Source organism: Diospyros lotus, chromosome 14, assembly GCF_014633365.1.
Source record: "Diospyros lotus cultivar Yz01 chromosome 14, ASM1463336v1, whole genome shotgun sequence".
NCBI lineage: Eukaryota > Viridiplantae > Streptophyta > Magnoliopsida > Ericales > Ebenaceae > Diospyros > Diospyros lotus.
The window spans coordinates 179,035-198,554 of NC_068351.1; the positions used below are offsets into that span (position 1 = coordinate 179,035).

Genomic DNA, 19,520 nt, shown 5'->3' on the forward strand with positions numbered 1-19,520 from the left:
AGCAAAAAGAATATGAAAAATGGCAAATAAATGGAACATGTAAGACTTAGGGATCATGGTTTGCACCGAACTGAGGGAGAAGATGCATGATTACGTTAAGGTATAATGTTGGTGAGCTTTTTAGGCAAGTTATTCCTATTCTATGGACCTAAGGCCTAGGCTTAGACTCAAAATGGTTCAATTAGGGCTTTTATTATTAAATCAATCTAATATCTTGATTATGTTAATTATCTTGATTTTGGTTGGTTGTTAGAATTAATTTGAAGCAATTCATTGAGCAGTTTCAGGGGCTTGCGGGGTTGGCGTTGAACGTAAAGGGGTGGGAACTGGGAAAGGGACCCAATGTAGGCCCATAGCCAACTTGGTACGAAGAAAGGAATATGAGAGGAAAGTTATAGGCTTACGGGAATTATTATATAATATAGGAATAGGAGATCAATCCAGAGATGCTTTATTTTAATAAAACAATGACAAAACGAATATATATATATATATATAACATGCAATATTCGCTTTCTCCGCTACAAGTGATTCACGCAAAGTGGAAGCAGTGGGGGGGAGGCTTCCAGAGGACGTGAGCAATCAGGAAAACCAAGCGGAGTACAGCAACAGATTCACCACCCTAACTCAAACTGACTTTCTTCTTTATCTGGCCTTCTTCGAACCAAGGAATCACGTTCACGTGCCACGTTTCTATCCAACCAGAACGGGTCAATACATTATTAGACCACGTCTCTCTCTCTCTCTCTCTCTCTCTCTCTCTCTCTCAGTGCAAAGAATCATATAATTTTTTTTTAATGAAATAAATAAATCTTCTTCTTTCTCAATTAAAGAGAAATGACGTGAGAACTAAAATATTCTTCTTTAAATTTTATTAAAAGACAACTATGGAATTGTATTTCATAATTATTTATTTAGTCTCTTGGTAAAAATAAATAAATAATTTTTTTTTCTCTGATTGATTATTTATTTATTTATTCATGGTTCTTTTCTTCAAGAGCTTGTATTGGTGTGGTTCCAAAGAGAGATTAATTCACAGGTCTACTGCTGCGGCTACTACTACTGGCCACCAAAACGCATTTATTAAAAATAGCAAAAACAACAACGGGGAGTGAGTTGGTTGGTTGGGGTTGGGGAGGCGCTGGGAAGTCGGAGATAGAATAGAACCCTTACTTACTACTACTACTGCTACTACTACGCCTGCCCATCCCTCGAAGCAATCCCCCCCGCCCCCATCTTCTCTCAGCAGCATGTTCTTCATCAGCTCCAGCGTTTAGAGGATTTACTATTATTGGATCCATCCATCGGATCAGAACAAACCAACCATCCTCACAACCACAACCCCATCTTCTCTTCTCTCATCACTTCCATTTATCCCCACCCTACCACAAGGAAACCAATTATCCAAAACTCTCTCTCTCTCTCTGCAGTCCGTATGTTGGCTGGGCTATAGACTAGAAAGAGTATATAATCCAATCCCCCCTTCCTTGGGACCAAATTTCTGGTGGATAACGAGGGAGAAACACAATAATAAAGAATATTATTATTATTATTATTATTATTATTATTATTATTATTATTAATGGAGGTAGAATCTCAAGCTTCTTCCAAAGACCAGAAACCAATCGGAGGTCGTCCTGCTGCTGCTGCTGCTCGGAAGAAACGTGCTAGGAATATTTGTTTGGTGGCCATTGCCGTGATATTGGGCCTTCTACTCATACTCCTAATATTGGGATTTACCGTCTTCAAGGCCAAGCACCCCGTGACCACCGTCGACTCCGTCGCCCTTAAAGATTTCAAACTTTCGCTGGATATCGCCAGGCTCAGAGTGTTATTAAACGTCTCCCTTGACGTCGATCTCTCCGTGAAGAACCCGAATAAGGTGGGATTCAAGTACACCAACAGCTCCGCCCTCTTGAAGTACCGGAATCAAGTGGTCGGCGAGGCCCCACTCCCGGCCGCCAAGATTCCCGCTGACAGAACCGTGCCTATGAATCTCACCCTCACCTTGATGGCCGATCGATTGCTTACCAACTCCAAATTGTACTCCGACGTCCTCTCCGGTACGTTGCCCCTCAGCACCTTCACCAGAATTTCGGGCAAAGTCCAAATCTTCAACATCTTCAAAATTCACGTAGTCTCTTACACGTCCTGCGATTTGAACCTCGATGTCATGAGCAGAACTGTGGCTAACCAGACCTGTCACTATAAGACCAAGTTATAGCGAGATCCGACTCCTATTCTGGACACGTTCGTTCGGATCTGATCCCAAAATAACCGCAATACAGAAATCTGGATTTGGAACACTTGGGGCAATGGGATTCATGGTGGTGGCTTGGCTGGCTTGTGGTAATTAAACTAGATAGTTGTAGTTTCTTCCGATGCATTTTTTTTTTGGGGTAGCATTTGATTTTTGATTTTGATAGCAGCAGATCAGATGATACATGGTAAGGTATGGTATGATATGGTATGGTAAGAGTCTCTCTGTGCAGTGTAGTGCTGTGCTGTGCTGTCTTAATTTGTTCCTTGGTTGGCATGACCAGACCCTCTAATAATGTCTAATTATATGTTTGTTGGGCTTGCAGCTTTTTTCACAATTCTATTATCTTCTTTGCGTACGTATGTTGTGTGGGTGGTTGGTTGTTGGATGCGTTCAAAGCCGTAAATTTATCTTTCAGAAAAGAGAACTGTCGGTATTTATGAGATTGAGATGAGGACAAAGCTATCTGTCTATTGTTTTGCAGTACATTGCGAGTGAAGACGGACAAAGCTATCTGTTAATGGTCTTGTAACCTAGTAATAGGCACCTGGTACTACATACAATGTCATCACCCTTTCTAAGGTTTGACAGAGGACTGTTCCCGCCCCCACTCTAACCCTTCTGCACAAACAGGCGATACTCGAACGGGGCCAATATAAAGCCCTAATGAGCCGTTCAAATTTGTCAACGCTGGGCAGAAACGTAGCACTACAAGAGACAGGTTGATCACTAATAAAATTATTTTATTAATTGATATGAGTGTTCAGAGGCTCAAATCAAAGTATAGTAAAATTATTTTATTTAAAAATAATATGCGTCTAACATTACTCATGAAAATTTTCATTTGACTTATGGGTTGTTTTACCAAACACAATCTTACTTGAACTTAATTGAAGTTTAGTTTATGGTCCAACTGTATCAATCTTAAACCTATATGTGCTCCCCCCCGCCCCCTCCGTAGTCTTTGCACGTTGCAGGAGACTCACACATGTTCTACATATCTGATTTCAAGAAACCAGTCATAATCTTCGCACATTGCAGGATTTGTGTTCGCGTCTCGAAAGATACTACTGCAAGTGCAGGGGGTGGGGGGCTTACACTGAAACGCTGTAGTAGCAGTGGACATGGATAAAAACATTAATGCTTGTTGTTATGGTTCAGACTGCTAACACAGTGCAACAATATTCGAGGGATGCACCATCTTACAGCCAAGACCAAAGTGATATCTAAGTTAAGCCGCCCATTCCACCAATCTTAAGCAGACTACAGAGAGAGCAAAAAGTGCAGGACAGATTATGCTTGTGTTAAGCCACGCAGCCCGCATGATTGTGAACCGTAGGCTCAAGCGACAGTTGCAAACAAGGCACTGACATTCCAACATGACAGGTTACACATTCAACCAAAAAACCTACAGACCAGCAAATAACAGACAACATTCCAGCGAAGAAACATGGATCAAGATGGAACCCTTTTAACACAAACATAACGGGAAAAAATGGTCTAGAAACATGATGTGGACCAATTTTCCTTGCAGAGACACAGTAATAGAATAGTAGCCGTACCTAGAATTCTTTCTGGAAAAATCTTTAAGATTAAGCGCAAATTATGTGGAACGTGATATAAAGACTAGTGCATGCAGGAAAGAGTACCAACAATATACTATAAAAAAGCCCCAAAAGATGCAATTTATCAGAAACTGAAAGCGATTTAAAAAGAAATAACCAAAAGCCATTACGATGGATCTTAACAGTGGCGGTTCCAAATAGGCAGGTAATTTCGAAACATGACCCTCCAAGTAAAAAAGCTAAAGGTTTTTCTTAGCCACAAAAAAACAAAAACAAAAAAAAGGAAGCTAAAGGTTTATGGGATTTGAATCATAAAAATAAGAACGTTTATTTTCTACCAACGGAATTGAGTCTACCTGCTAGTGACAAAGACTCCAGCTTCAGTTCTGAAAGTGTGGCTTTGCTAGCATTTTTTACAACAATCTTTATTTTGGGGCTTTGGAGCTAAGCACAGAAACATCACAAGCATGAGAAATCACAGACCAGCCTGCAATAAGTTCCCATTTTGAAGTTGTTGGAGTGACTATGCCAGCAGCACCAACTCCATCACATCCTGCACTTTTCCTGCTGAAGAACCTAAAACAATGTGGCTCTCTAATTATCATTAACCCAAAAGACTTTATAGTCCCACTCTATTGTTTCATAACACCACCTCCACCTCCTCGTGTGATGCCGACAGCAGCAATTCTTAAACTTGATGCAACTGTGTCGACACCTTTGGGAAAAGGAATCCGGATCTATTTTCTTACCAATTGCAAACGTAAGAGATTGTTTACCCAATTTCTTCATTTCCAACAAATTTGGAATATTGCTGTTATAATGGTTAATCAAACAAATTGAGCTCCATTACATGAATCATACGAGAAGTAAACAAAATGAAATTGGGAAATGAAAACATACTAGAGCAGGTACTTCTCGGCAAATCCCGTGCAGTGATATTTCAAAATGATTTTTGCTTCAGAGGCAACAATGCTTACCTTACCAAATTTAATTAATGTCCAAAATGCTATACAATGTTATCCTATGGTATAAACTTGGTCAAAGAGAGGACTGCTTCTTATCAAAACAAACCTCTCCAACATCAAGTGTATAATTGCAACAAAAGGAAAGCATGTTACTGTTTCAAAGGAACAAGACTTACAAGAATGTCAATCCATGACAACCTGAGTGAGCATTACAATTATCAAAATCAAACTATCTGTAGATCTCAAAAAGAGTATGTCATCACCAGTATTTGAAGTTTAACTTTCTGCATAACCCAAGATCAGAATTCGAGCTTTCTGCATAAACTTTGGCTAATGTTCCTTAATTTTCTTGTCCCCTTCCTAGGAGCACCTGGACAGGTTTCAGCAATCCCACTAAGACGAATTGCAAAATTAGGGGTCTTAAGCCCATCAGTACCAGGATCCTGAGGTAAAATTTCAGCAAGAAGCCCCTCGGTCTGCTTTGTAACAATGGCTTCCAAAAGTGTCCCGTACATGGTTTCAAGTAATATTTCATCACCTGGCATGGTTTCAGCATCAGTTTCATAATTTCCATTTAGGGAGAACTTTATAGAAGAGTCAAAATCCAGCCGTCGAGAAACTTTGCTGCATGAATCTTCCATAAACTTCTTACAACGGGGAGCCAGCATAAGCTCATCTGGACCTGGAGCAAATGGGTTAAAAACGCCCTCCTTTGGGGTACTGAGGCTACCATTGACAGAAGCGGACGAGTCATCATTCGGGGGGGAATCAAAGCAGACAAACTTCTTAGAGGAAGAAACCAATGTTAGTGGAGAAGACAGATCAAATAGAAAGTCCCCGATCTCTTTCTGTGAATCTGGAGTTATAGGCCATAGAGAAGCAGCTTCCTCATCAGCGGCTGTGGATGGTCGAGACAGCTCAGTGACATTATACTTGGCTTTCTGAATAACGAAATTCTGTTCTAATTCGTTCATTGATTCCGGAAAAAGGCTTCCCACTTGATCTGGTTGATTCATGGCGTCTTCCGTATCCATTGATCTCTGAGAACTGAAAAAGCAGCAGAACTCTTAGCATACAAGATGAAGAGGGAAGAAGAAAGTAGGGATTTTGTCAGCTAATTTCTCTCTTTTTAAGTTTTTTTTTTTTTTTACTGGGAAGGAGAAAACTGGATAAGAACTTTTTGCAGAAAACAGCAGGCAAAATAATGCGATAAAAGACAAACAAGTCGGAAAACGAAAATTAGTCACGTAATACACAAGAAGTTAAACCCTAGCTCAGAATCACAACGGCTTGAAATCTAGGATTGGAAAAGAATCCACATAAAACCCAATTCGTCAACTACGAGAAAAAGGATGGAAAATTTGAGCGAAGACACTAGGCTAGAATGCAAGTAGCAGAGGCTTCAGAAGGAAAATCTGAACCACAAATAAAAAGTAAAAAAAAGGGGGGCATTTCCATGAAAGGAGATGAGACACTAGCTTACTTAACAATTCTAATAAACCCTAATAACAAAACAAACATCAAGGACAACATGTACACATATAGATTAAAGAAACGAAACGTACAGGAGAGCGAGCTGAGTACAATTCATAATGCCAAGAGGAAAAATTTACGAACTTGATGGGGTCTATTTGTAAAAGAAAATTTGCCAAGAACGTAGAAGCAGAAGCAGTAGCAGTAACAGTAACGTCGGCTGCAGAATGGGCAGGGCCAACGACGATTGACAGATGACTGCGGGTGGACTGGATTTGCAGCAGAGCAGCGTCGAATCGATTAAAAAAAGGGAATGAAGACGAATGGAACGACATATACAAAATCTTCTCTCTTTCTTCCGGTTCTGGACTGCAGGCAGAGGAGTGGATATAAAAAAAATAATAATAATAATGGAAAATAATTTTTTATTAAGTAATATTAATTAAAATTTTGATAAAAATATTTTTTATTTGAGATTGGGACTGCATCTATTTTTCTTTTCTTAGTTTGATTTATAAAATAATTTTAATATTATATATTTTATTAAAAAATATTGAAAACATTCCATAAATAACAACTCAAATACAAGTGGAATTAAAAATAGATAAAAATACATTATTTTTTCATTTTAAAACAAAAAAAATATACACATTCTCTAAAAATTAGATTCACTTATTGACATAACAAAAGAATTTTTATCAGAAAACTGAAGATAATTTTGTGCATTCATAATTGCACTCACACAGTTTGTCATCCCTTTTCTTTCCATCAATTCTGTTGTGATTTAAGGAAGATTGAATGAAAATACTTTGTATGTACACTGTTTCCTTCCTTTCATTTCATTATGTGAAAATGGTTTTTTTTTTAATTAATATCATTTAGATGCACGTAATCGTGCTTTTTATAATCATAAGTGTTGCAATAAGTTAAATTTTATTAACCTGCTTCTCATTTAAATTACTAAAATAAGTTAAAAAATTTACACTCCATCAATATTTTAAATTTAACATAATAATGAGCCTTGAAATTTTATTTTAAAAAGTTAAATAATTTAATTAAAATGGGAGTTTAGGAGGAACAGAAGCAGCAAGCAAAAAGTGGGTAAAATTCAAAATTCGATTTAAGAATCAAATACATCTCCTAAGCAATTGGAAAGGGACAGATGCATAAATTTTTTATTCCAAGCTTTCATTTATGGCAAGTGTACATTGGTATATTGTTGGACCTCCCCCCCCTCATGGTCACTTTGTATATATGGCTCCAGGGACCTGGTCGCTGTTACATACACTTGAAGCTTTTCAATACAAAATATTATCGACATCGACATATATAGCCAGCCAGTGGAGAGCAGTTCAGTTATATCTGCCACTTCACTCTTAACAATGTCCAGCTCCAGCAGCAACCCAACCCACCCTTTCTACACTGCCCAGTATTCGGTCAGATTTTCTCCGACCGTGCTCTTGATATATAATAATCAGGAGAAGGCTGCTTTGGAATAGGATTTAATCCCCCAGAGCAGAAAACCTCCTGGATGTTACCCTAGTTACTTTCAGAATATCTGAAAAAACAGACTAGTTGAACCATCACCAAATGATTTCAGATCTGGAGGTTTCACCAAAGCCCTGCACAGTGGGCATGTTCTTTCCCTCTCAAACCTACACAATGCATAAGATTATGTTAACCTTCTTTACATAATAGAGAAGAAAGCTCATACATAAGCAATGCGTGCTGTGCTAACCTTATAGCAGCCAAAGGATCTAATGCTATGCTAATATTATTGAATGCGGATATTGGCAGTATAACAACCAATTCCATCCATTGGATGAACATTGCTTTTAATGACCAGATTGGAGAGTGCTTGATGTTTATAGTTTTACTGCAATAATCACTGCAGTCCAGTGGGTGAAATTCACATTAAATTACTTTTTGTTTCAGTCGGACAGACCACGAATTGTGCCTATATACCTACGACAGGTAGACAGGTCCTGATGCCATTCTGAAACTAGGATGCTAGGTCTATCTGCTGCTCATATGTTCATTATAGAACTGGCTCAACCACATTATTGCCATGACTCTGATATTGCCACGGCACTGCAACTAAAAAGAACATTGCCAGCCTCCTAAATGGCATCAACATTAAGAAGGCTGTCATAACAAATCCAACACATTGACATTCACATTGTCTGTAGTGACTTTACTCTAGAATCATTCGAAAGATTAACACTCTTCAAACAAATTGTTACCACCAGGTAGCATTACAGAATTACTGATTATAAGACAAACAACTCCCATACCTTTAATGCCACACTCTGAAAATGAATCTTCTAGTGCTAGATTTAGAATACAGTTAATCAACCCCAAAGTACAAACAGTAATGATAGGCTTTAAATTTTCAAGTTCACAAGGGGATAGGCAACTAAAACAGGTCATTGTCCCACTCACTTCTTGTGTGCATGTGGAGAGACACATTTACCACTCACTTCTTGCTGACCCCACAGCGTGGGATAAATGTTTGATATGTTGTTTTAACTAGCAAGCCCAAAACAACCAGAAGTTTCTTAAATATGAAACGCAAGTGCATAACAAAATACACTGAAGTACAAATGCCGAGTAAAAAAAAGGACAGAAAACTAACCACTCTGAAACACAGTCTTCACAAAATATGTGTTTACAACGCAATAAGATAGGAGCACGCATTTTTTCCTGGCAGATAGCGCACAGATCACCAGCTGCACTGACCTGCATTAGATCATATCAGAATGGATGCTTTAACAACTTCAAGAACTAGGTCAAAACGTTATAAAGCAAAAGAAAATGGGCATCAAAATATGACAGAATAATGATAGGAACTATGAAGTTCTAATCATTCACTTTTTCTGCAGCATATCACGGTACACACACCATAGTCATCTAACAATAAAGCAACCCAGAAATCTCATCAATTGAAAGCCTAGAAAAATGCAACTCAACAATAATATAGACCGTTAGAGGAGATGAAAAGAAGATACCACTAGACCTTATACGCAAAGTATCATATATAGGAAGAAAATGTTATTAGATACTAACAAAATCGATTTTAGATGTGCATAGCACAAATGCTTTGCAACTTACCCACAGAAGAGACAAAGAGGAGGATATCAAGGGAGGTACATGGAAATCAATTATGAGGAACAAATTATGTAAGTCTACAATACACAAGTTAATAAGCATTATAAAAAAGATGAAGCCTTTAGTAAATAAAAAATAATTAGCCACAAGTAAATAAGCATTATAAAAACGATGAAGCCTTTAATAAATTAAAAATAATTAGCCACACCTTACAAGTAGCAATATGGAGAAGTACAATCATTTGGCTATGTTCCACGTATGATAGCAAAAATTTGCAACCCATGAAGTATACACAAACAATAAAATGATTCCTGTGGCTGCTACATCTTTTCCTTCAACTACAAATGCCACTCAGAACAGTTACCATCGCATCTAGCCTCTAATCCAAATAGATTACACAATCTTCGTTCTATGTCAAAGGTGATGAAAATTAACTACACAGATTGCTCCAGCAAAATACCTTTCATTACTACAAATCCATTAGTTGCCAGACTCACGCAAGAAAACCAATCAAACCTACTTGCTGGCTCTCTATGGCATCTTGTGTCGACCAAACTAAGTATGGAACTTTTAAGTTCCATAGTTATTTAGATTTCAGCAAGTTTTCTTTGATTGAATATGGAGGAAGAAATGCCATGAATAAGAAAATCATGAGCTTAGACATGATATCAAAGGCAGTTAACTGATTAACTGAATCAATTGGATTTCAGTGTTGATAATGCGAAAAGAAAAAGGTGAGCTTCAGCTGCAAGCTTCCCAGAGCTACAACCATCAGGTACATGAATGAGTATAATAGGTTAAATATCCAGGAAGTGATAACTTCTGTAACCAAATAGCCAAACCAAGTAGTGGAAAGACAAAACATCTATCCTGCCTTGGAAATATTCCCAATGCTTTCCCTAGCAAGCCTCCTGCCATATGTCAATATATAGACAGGTAGTAGATATGCAGAGCCACTTTTCTGGGAGGGAGGGAGGGAGGGGGGCCTTGACTAGAATCCATGGAACAGCATTGGAACAGAAGAGAAGTATCCATCAAGCAAATAACAACTTCCTAGCATCAGATTTAACTAACTATATTAAAGATACACAAGAATTTAGGGGATGATCAGGGGTACTCCATGGAAATATCTATTTGTGACAACCCAAGCATGATATTCAACCCACAGAAGTTGTGCCAAGAGGTGCACGAAAAAAGAAACCACGCTACCTGCTCTGACGTTGCATAAGCGCCATAATGAATCTCTTTGCGGGACAATGCCTTTAAAGCAGCAAAAAAGGATTGGGCCTGAACATTACCATCCAAAAGAGAATTTGAGGGGGGAGCCAAAAAGGAACAAGAACCATTTAAAATCTACTCTACCTACTACATATCGGCCACGAAAAGGAAGTTCAGAGATTCCCAACAATAAAAGGTAAAACCATACAGGCCAGTCTTGTATAATACCTTCTCAACTACAGATGTGAGCTTGAAAGTTAAGTAGAGACCCGTCATTAATGACGAAAAAAGGCTCCCATATTCTTTGTTCAAGAAGAAACGATACCAGACAGGTGCTGGTAACAAGGCACGATAGAGCAGTACCAGATACTCAACCAAAGTTAACATTTGACCCTGCAAAATGAACATAACTGAATTTCAAGACAAGCATTGTGCATATGAAAAGATGAACAAATTTGCTAAATGCACAAGCAAACCTGAACTCACCTGCTTACGGTAATTTCGTCCTCTGCTGTTTTTGTAGTAAATTAGTAATATACACTTTAGAACCATTGCTGCCTGCCGTACCAAGGTATCTGAGACAAACAAAAGCAAGCAGTTAACAAGGCAATGAGAAATGATTAGTGAAGCCACTTTAAAAGAGGAAAAAAGTAGATCACATCTGAACAAAGATCCTTAGGAAAAAAGTGGAAACTTTTTCTTCACAGTGAAAGGTTTTTCAAACGTAGAACATGAGAAAAGCCAATGGTGACAAGTCAACACTGTTATACAAAGGGAAAATACAAGTTCATTGTTTCCAATTTTGAAGCCGAGCAGCTAGTTAGGAGGACAAATCTGCAACACGAGTTTTAATTATTTACTATTTTAATCAGTTTCATATTAATTTCTCTTGGGAAAAACATGGAGTTGAACAGTGCCAGAACCGTGTTTCAGTTTTGACAGGTTTGTAAATAATTTAGAATGTGGGAAAAGAGGATCATCACAATTATCCAAAGAGCATATTAATAAGTTAAAATTATGAGGACCAATGCATATTTTAGCACACACGGAGCCTGTGCCCATTGCCTCATGTAGATAAATGAAATGCCTAACAACACACAAAATTATGTGCAGGAGAAAAGAAAACAATAATTCAAAAAACTTCTCCTTAGTAAATATTCTATTTCATTGTTGAGATTGAAGAGCAAAGTTCAGTAGGCCCAGATAGAGAAGTGCAATGTACAAAAAAGACGTCATTTCCAAGTCGGTTCAAGGGAAAAGCGATCCATTGTAACTCAACATGCTTTTGTAGATATTACCATGAAGTCAATATTACATGGACCTGGATACAGGTAATAGGGGCAGGATGTGTCCGCACATTGCATATACCTCATTTCCAAGTAGGTTCAAGGGAAAAGCGATCCACTGTAAATCAACATGCTTTTGTAGATATTACCGTGAAGTCAATATTACATGGACTTGAATACAGGTAATAGGGGCAAGATGTGTCTGCATGTTGCGTTTACCCAATTCTCTTGCACAAGATTTTAGCACATGGCCAGCTCCCAATTTTTCAAACACTTTCTTCTATATAAATAATCTTTCAAATATTTTTAGGGAAGATGGCATTTATGGACCAAGATATAGCATGTTATAACCGTCGGCAACTAGGGTTTCCCTTGGTAACAGGTGATGGCAGCTAGGGTTTGGTTTTTAACTTGGGAAAGACTGCGGCTGGTATTGATGGAAGGTTTCAATCAGTGTTAATTGATCGATGATTGATTGATTGTCTATACTTTCTAGAAGTAGAATTGTATCTTGTAGATTAGTATATGTTTCTTAATTTGTTTGTATCCTAAAATTGTATAGTTCCTAATCTAGATTTAGAATTCTTTCCTAAGCTAATTTTAGTAACTTCCTAATCTTGTAAAGAGTCTTGTATAAATCAAGCTCTACCCGTGAGTAAGAACTAAGATAAAAGGATTATTTTTCTCCTAATTCTTGACATGGTATCAGAGCTCTAGGGATTGTTTTAAAACTTCCTTGGGACATACAGAGCCTATCCATACCAGTCTTCCCCACCTTTCGTTTGAGGTCCAACCTTGGTTTAAAAATGTCCCATCCAAGATCCTACACCCGATACAACAAACTCCAGCCATACCTCAGAAGTTCCGGTTGCTGGAACTCAAAATGGGGCCTCGGGAGGAGAATTACAGAATCTCTAGGCAGCCTACCATTTGAACAGCAAGAATTACCTAAAGTGATCATAGCTGAACCAGACCTTTCTTAAAGGAAAGGGGAAGCTCGGCCACTTGTTAGGAATAGGCCCGAAGGAGGATGACCCAGCATTTGTAGTATGGGATGAGAAAGATTCTTCGGTGATGTCCTGGCTCTGTAATTCTATGGTTCTAGAAATCAGCGACACTATTATATTTTTTTGACCACAACCAAGGATATTTGGGAGGCCATAAACTTGACTTATTCAAAGGTTAAAGACGCAGCACAAATTTATGAAATACGAACAAGGCTCGAAGACCATCACAGAGTATGCAAATATGTTGCAAACTCTATGGCAGGAGTTGGACCACTTCCAGTGCTTGAAGATGAAGTGTAGCGAGGATGCTACACTCCATAAGAGGTTTGTTGAAAAAGAACGGATATGTGATTTCTTGGCTGGTCTCAACACAGAATTTGATATGGTCAGAGTGCAGATTCTTGGTAAGGAAGACTTGAATGAGGTAATCTCTTTAATAAGAGCAGAAGAAGGGAGAAGGGGTGTAATGTTAGAATCTATCCCTGGTGAGAGTTCTGCCCTAGTGTCTTTGAAAGCTCATTATCAAAATGAAGGCCCAAGGGATGAAAAGAAACCAGTGGATAGGGAGTCTCTATGATGTACCTTTTGTAAAAAATCGAGGCACACCATAGAGAAGTGCTAGAAGCTCCATGGAAAGCCAACCAACGGAGGACCAGCAAGGAGTCAAGTGCATGTGGCAATCAACGGCCAGCAGCCTGAACCAAGAGATTCAAAGCACGGAGAAGAGACGGGGCAGAGATTGAAAGACTCGAGAACTTTTTGGTATCTCTAGAAAAAAAGGTAGAGAAAGGTAGCTGCTCTCTTGCTCCTATAGGTAATTCTTCCTTCTCTTTTTCTTACATGCTTCAAAAACTTTACACCAAAATGGAAAATGCTATTGGTACACCTTTGTGTACACCTTGGGCTACACAAAAGTGTATCAATGACAAAAATATCCCTCTGAGGCGCATAGAGGCGCGTGAGGCGCATGGAGAGGTGCAGGGTATTTTTGTCATTGATACATCTTGTGTAGCCCAAGATGTACAAAAATGATGTACATGTAGCATGACTCCACCAAAATTGTTGAATCCAAGACTCGGGTGCTTCTGACCACATGACCTCCTATCCACACTTGTTTATTCCTATAATCCTTGTCCCAGCTCAAGAAAAATCACAATGGCAGACGGCTCACTCATTACTGTTGCTAGCCAAGGAGATATTCTCCTCAATGATCACCTAACCGTAAAGAATGTCCTTCATGTCCCCAAGTTATTTGCTAATCTTATATCAATCCAAAAACTTATCGAGGATACTAATTGCAGTGTATATTTCTATTATAATGTCTGTGAGATATAGGGACAGGACAAGAAGAGGATGATTGGGCTTGCTAGGGCTAGAGAGAGACTTTACTACCTCGAGGAACCAGGAGGACAGGACAAGAAGGAATTTTCTCCCCTCGTGTTATGCCTAGCCCAATCCAACGAGGACAAGATGTGGTTATAGCATTATAGAATGGGTCATCCCTCTTTTCTTACTCTCAAGTTAATGTTTCCTAATTTAGCCAAAGGTCTGGATTTTAGTCACTTTCATTATGTCGTTTATGAACTTGCCAAACATAAAAGAGTGTCTTTCTCTTCTTCTAATAAAAGGACTAATTTTCCTTTCTCCTTAATTCATAGTGACATTTGGGGTCCATCAAGTGTTCCCAATATTTCTGGGGCAAGATGGTTTGTTTTATTTGATGATGATTGTACTAGGGTGGTTTGGATATATTTATTAAAAACAAAGTCAGAAGTAAGCCATGTGTTTCCTAATTTTTACAACATGATTAAGACTCAGTTTGGGGTGAATATAAAACGGTTTAAGTATGATAATGCTAGAGATTTTTTCAATCAATCTCTATTTGTTTTCTTTCAACAAAAAGGTGTTATTCATGATTCTTCTTGTCCCTACACTCCTCAACATAATGGGGTAGCCGAAAAGAAAAATGGTCATCTTTTGGTTGTTATTCGAGCACTCCTTTTTCACCATAATGTCCCTCAACATTATTGGGGAGAAGCAGCTCTAACAGCCACCTCTCTTATCAACATATTGCCATCTAAAACACTAGAATCTCATAGTCATATTCAACTATTGATGAGTCATTTTCTTGACTTTCATGTGGCTAGTAATTGGCAACCCAAGATATTCGAGTGCACAACCTATGTTCATGTTTCAACAGTCAATAGAGGAAAGCTAGATCCTCATGTCTTAAAGTGTGTGTTTATTGGATATTCACCTACACAAAAAGGCTATCGATACTATCACCCTCTTTCAAAGAGATTTTTTGTATCTGCTGATGTTACCTTTGCTAAAAATGAATCCTACTTTAGATCATCAAATACTCAGGAACAAAATCAAACCTTAACTAATAGGGATTCCTATTTTATTCTTTTTGACCCTAATCTGTTATCCTTGAACCCATCTTCTAACTAGAAGGACTCGGTAAGCATGACACCTAAGGAAGTTTCACCATCTACTCCTTGGCCTCTACAGGTATACTCAAGGAGAAAGAAACCTGAATCTGACCCTATGCAAGCCCCAACATCCACTACAAGTCCCATAAGTCCTGAAGTCTCTATAGGCAGAAGTAACACTGACAATTCTGCCACCATTTCAGAGCCATTACCAAGGATTTTCTCAACCAACTCTCTTGATATAAGCTCTATAAAACCTATTGAACCCACTATTCAATTAGATACCTATGATCTTGATTGGTCCATTGCAGTTAGAAAAGGAACCAGAACAACATCCATTACACCTATTTCTTTCCTTTTCTAAGCTATCACCTACCCACAAAGCCTTTCTTACCAGTTTGCATACTATTCCTATTCCAAAAAAAAAAATTCTAAAGCTATAGGGAATAAGAATTGGAAGGATGCCATGGAAGCTGAAATGGCAGCCCTAGAAACAAACCAAACCTAGTATTTGGTAAAATTACCTAAAAGAAAGCATCCAGTGAGTTGTAAATGGGTCTAAACTATGAAATATAGGTATGATGGATCTCTAGATCGATACAAAGCAATATTGGTTGCCAAGAGATATACACAAGTGCATGGGGTAGATTATTTGGACACATTTGCACCAGTGGCTAAACTAAATGAAATTATGTCCTCATTTCTTTGGCTGCTAACCTAGGTTGGTCATTACATCAGTTTGACGTAAAAAATGTTTTTTTGTATGGTAACCTAAAGGAAGAGATATATATGGAATTGCCACCAAGTTATGGGACAGCCACACAAGGGCCGGTTGTATGCAAACTAAAAAAAGCCTCGTATGGACTGAAACAGTCCCCACGGGCTTGGTTTGAAAGATTAATAAGTGTTATGCTTGGCATAGGGTATAAACAAAGCTAAGGAGACCATACACTTTTTATTCAACATTCGGCCACAAGGGGAGTAACTATATTGATTGGGTATGTAAATGATATTGTTGTTATCGGCAACAATAACAAAGGTATGGCTCAATTAAAAGAGTGTTTGTTAAAGGAGTTCGAAATTAAAGATTTGGGGAGATTTAAAATATTTCTTGGGAATAGAGGTGGCTCATTCTAAAGAAGGCATATTTATATCCCAGCAGAAATATGTGGTGGATCTCTTAAAAGAAACCGGATTGCTAGGCTGCAAAGCAAGTGACACACCTATTGACCCAAATCATAAGTTGGAAGAAGCACTAGAAGAAAATATGGTTGGCAAGGGAGCTTATCAGAGGCTAGTTGAGAAGCTAATATACTTGGCCCATACTCGGCTAGATATAGCCTATGTTGTAGGAATGGTTAGTTAATTTATGCACAACCCAAGAGAAGTCCGTCTTAAAGCTGTGCATTAGATACTCCATTATCTAGAAGGGGCACCTAGGAGAGACATTTTGTTCAAAAAGGGAGGAGCTATGACCCTTGAAGGCTACGCAGATGCTAACTATGCAGGCTCTGTTGTAGATAGGAGATCCACTTCTGACTATTTTACTATGTTGGGAGGCAATTTAGTGACATGGAGAAGCAAAACGTGGTGGCTAGGTCAAGTGCTGAGGCCAAATTTTGGTCCATGGCTCTAGGTGTGTGTGAGTTATTGTGGCTAAAAATTCTACTAAATGATCTTAGGATTGAATGGACAGCGCGTATGAAGCTCTACTGTGACAACAAGTCAGCAATCAATATCACTCATAACCCTGTTCAACACGACAGGACAAAGCACATTGAAGTAGATAGGCACTTCATCAAGGAGAAATTGGACAGCGGGCTAATATGCATACCATACATCTCATCACAAGATCAATTAGCAGATATGCTAACTAAGGGCCTGCCTACACCAGTGTTTAACCGGATAATGAGTAAGATTGGGATGCAAGACATACATGCCCAATCTTGAGGGGGAGCGTCAGCAACTAGGGCTCCCCTTGGTAATAGGTGACGGCAACTAGGGTTTGGTTTCTAACTTGGGAAAGATTGTGGCTGGTATTGATGGAAGGTTCCAATCAGTGTTAATTGATTGATGATTGATTGAATGTCTATACTTTCTAAAAGTAGAATTGTATCTTATAGATTAATATATGTTTCCTAATTTGTTTGTATCCTAAAATTGTATAGTTCCTAATCTAGATTTAGAATTCTTTCCTAAGCTAATTTATTAACTTCCTAATCTTGTAAAGAGTCGTGTATAAATCAAGCTCTACCCGTGAGTAAGAAATAAGACAAAGGGATTCTTTTTCTCCTAATTCTTGACAATAACTTATAAGGAAGTCTCATGTCTAGCTATAAATAAATCAAACTATCTGCACAGACCAGTATGTTAAACTGATGCTTTACAAATTTGTCCATAGGGATACTAGAAAGGTTATCTAAGATTCTCAACACTTCTTGCATGACTCCTACAAAACCTCACATAGAACCCCCAAGAAAAATCTTCACTCTTTTTTCTCTGAAAAGAGAGATGTGTGCAAAGCATTAAAAAAATATAATAAAAAAAAAAGAAACAAAATCATGATTACCCTAAGACTGAAGGAAATCAAAGAAGTACTATGAGATGAAATATAATGCAGCATAATTTTCCTAACAAATCATCGGAAACCATGTATCAATGGAGACAATAGCAATCAGAACAACTCAAGTTACAAGACATACCATTTACCATAATGATGAAGACAGCATGCCAAAAAGGTATAGCTTTTGGAGGAAGCATAATGAGTGGATACAGAAGATCATCATTCCGATACCACCAATATACAATAATGACATAAAGCAAGAATGCCAAAGAGATACCAACTAGAACAGATATTTTCCTCTCTCCCTGCAAATGAGACCATTAGTATTTTAGGGCATTAAAAATGATTGTAATTCCCATATCAGCAAATCAAATCACACAAAATTCACAGCAGGCAAGAACAATTATAGCACCTTCAAAGCTGTTTGCTTCCGTAAAATATCATTTGACTTAAACATCACAGCAGCAATCAAAATGGTAACAAAAAACCCTGCAACATTGAGACCAATCAGTCATCAAATGTATAAAATTATGGTTAAAATCTGAATCCAACAGGGGTTAAAGCTCAATGGCCACAACAAACTAAGATATAAGGATACAGATATGGGCATGAGATACAACAATTTGAAAACAAATTTCTGAAGCCATGTCTATATATACAATATCAATAAATCACCAAGTGTTGAAAAAATAACATAACCTGACAAAAGAGTTATCACTTAGATCTATAAATTTTAACATCATTCAATGTACTAAATATAGGCCTTACAAAAGATAAGGTAATGGATAGAGATGAAAGGAAATCCAGAATTTACGTAACCAACCCCATGGTGGGACAAAGGCTTGGTATGTTGTTGATGTCAATATAGGAAAAGTAACACAACTAAGCCACTTCATACGACTATCTATTACATGACAAATTTAGAAAACATATCAGTGGTGATGTTGCATGAAGCAGATCTGCCTTATCTTTTACCTTGGCCACAATTTGATATTTCTTGAGATGTAGAGATCTATTCATTTAAAAGAAAAAAGACAACAGGCCATTGGTGCATCGTTAAGTTCTCATGTCAGGACTTGACCCATTTCTAAGAGAAAATGGAGCAGCATGAAGCAAGCAGCAGCATTCAAAAAAAAATGCAGCAGGGAAACAAAAGCAGAAACACAGCAACAAACAAGGTTACCAAAAAAAAAAAAAAACAACAACAACAACAACCTGAACAGACACTACAGGGTATGCATAATGCTTCGGATAAGAAGATAGAAATACACTCATAAACAAAGAGTCTTCTAAGGATGCAGTATGGCTTTTGCAAGGAGAAGAAAGAAATACAAGGGGACCAATAGTGGAGGCTGGAGGGGTCAGGATTTCAAAATTTAGCATGAATTCTCGCACAAATGTATCATATCAGAGGGTGAGAGCAATGGAGCCTCACCAGCAGTTTGCGCAAATGGTACAGGAAGACCCATAGCCAAATTTAGTTTCAAAGAAATAGAAGTTCAAATAATGCCACATCCAAACATTTCCAGCAATCATCTTCCTTCTGTAGAAGCTGGTTAAGGAACATGTGAACTCAACAGAGTCTGTAATGAGGTAATATTGCCAGAGCCACCTGGAATGGACGACAAGATATAAAGAAG

General features: G+C 38.1%; 2 protein-coding genes across 3 annotated transcripts in view; one reads left to right on the top strand and one right to left on the bottom strand.

The window, feature by feature from the left end:
• Window positions 1-1,049: 1,049 nt before the first annotated feature.
• On the top strand, window positions 1,050-2,571 carry LOC127789662 (uncharacterized). Its single transcript, XM_052318605.1, has one exon. The coding sequence runs from the start codon at window positions 1,583-1,585 to the stop codon at window positions 2,222-2,224; it is 642 nt and encodes a 213-aa protein (XP_052174565.1). The 5' UTR covers window positions 1,050-1,582; the 3' UTR covers window positions 2,225-2,571.
• A 2,344-nt stretch (window positions 2,572-4,915) lies between these two features.
• The window catches only part of LOC127789871 (uncharacterized), a 33,138-nt gene continuing 18,533 nt past the window's right edge, over window positions 4,916-19,520 (bottom strand). Inside the window, exons 3-9 of one of the 2 annotated variants that reach the window (XM_052318924.1) lie at window positions 18,293-18,369; window positions 18,020-18,185; window positions 11,076-11,164; window positions 10,818-10,982; window positions 10,581-10,658; window positions 8,899-9,002; window positions 4,916-5,837 (exon numbers count right to left, since the gene is read on the bottom strand). In XM_052318924.1, coding sequence (XP_052174884.1) covers window positions 5,090-5,837; window positions 8,899-9,002; window positions 10,581-10,658; window positions 10,818-10,982; window positions 11,076-11,164; window positions 18,020-18,185; window positions 18,293-18,369 — 1,427 coding nt within the window. In that variant the 3' untranslated portion in view covers window positions 4,916-5,089. Of the gene's footprint in view, window positions 5,838-7,426; window positions 7,919-8,898; window positions 9,003-10,580; window positions 10,659-10,817; window positions 10,983-11,075; window positions 11,165-18,019; window positions 18,186-18,292; window positions 18,370-19,520 lie in introns of those variants that run through there. The other variant, XM_052318925.1, reaches the window with a different exon arrangement.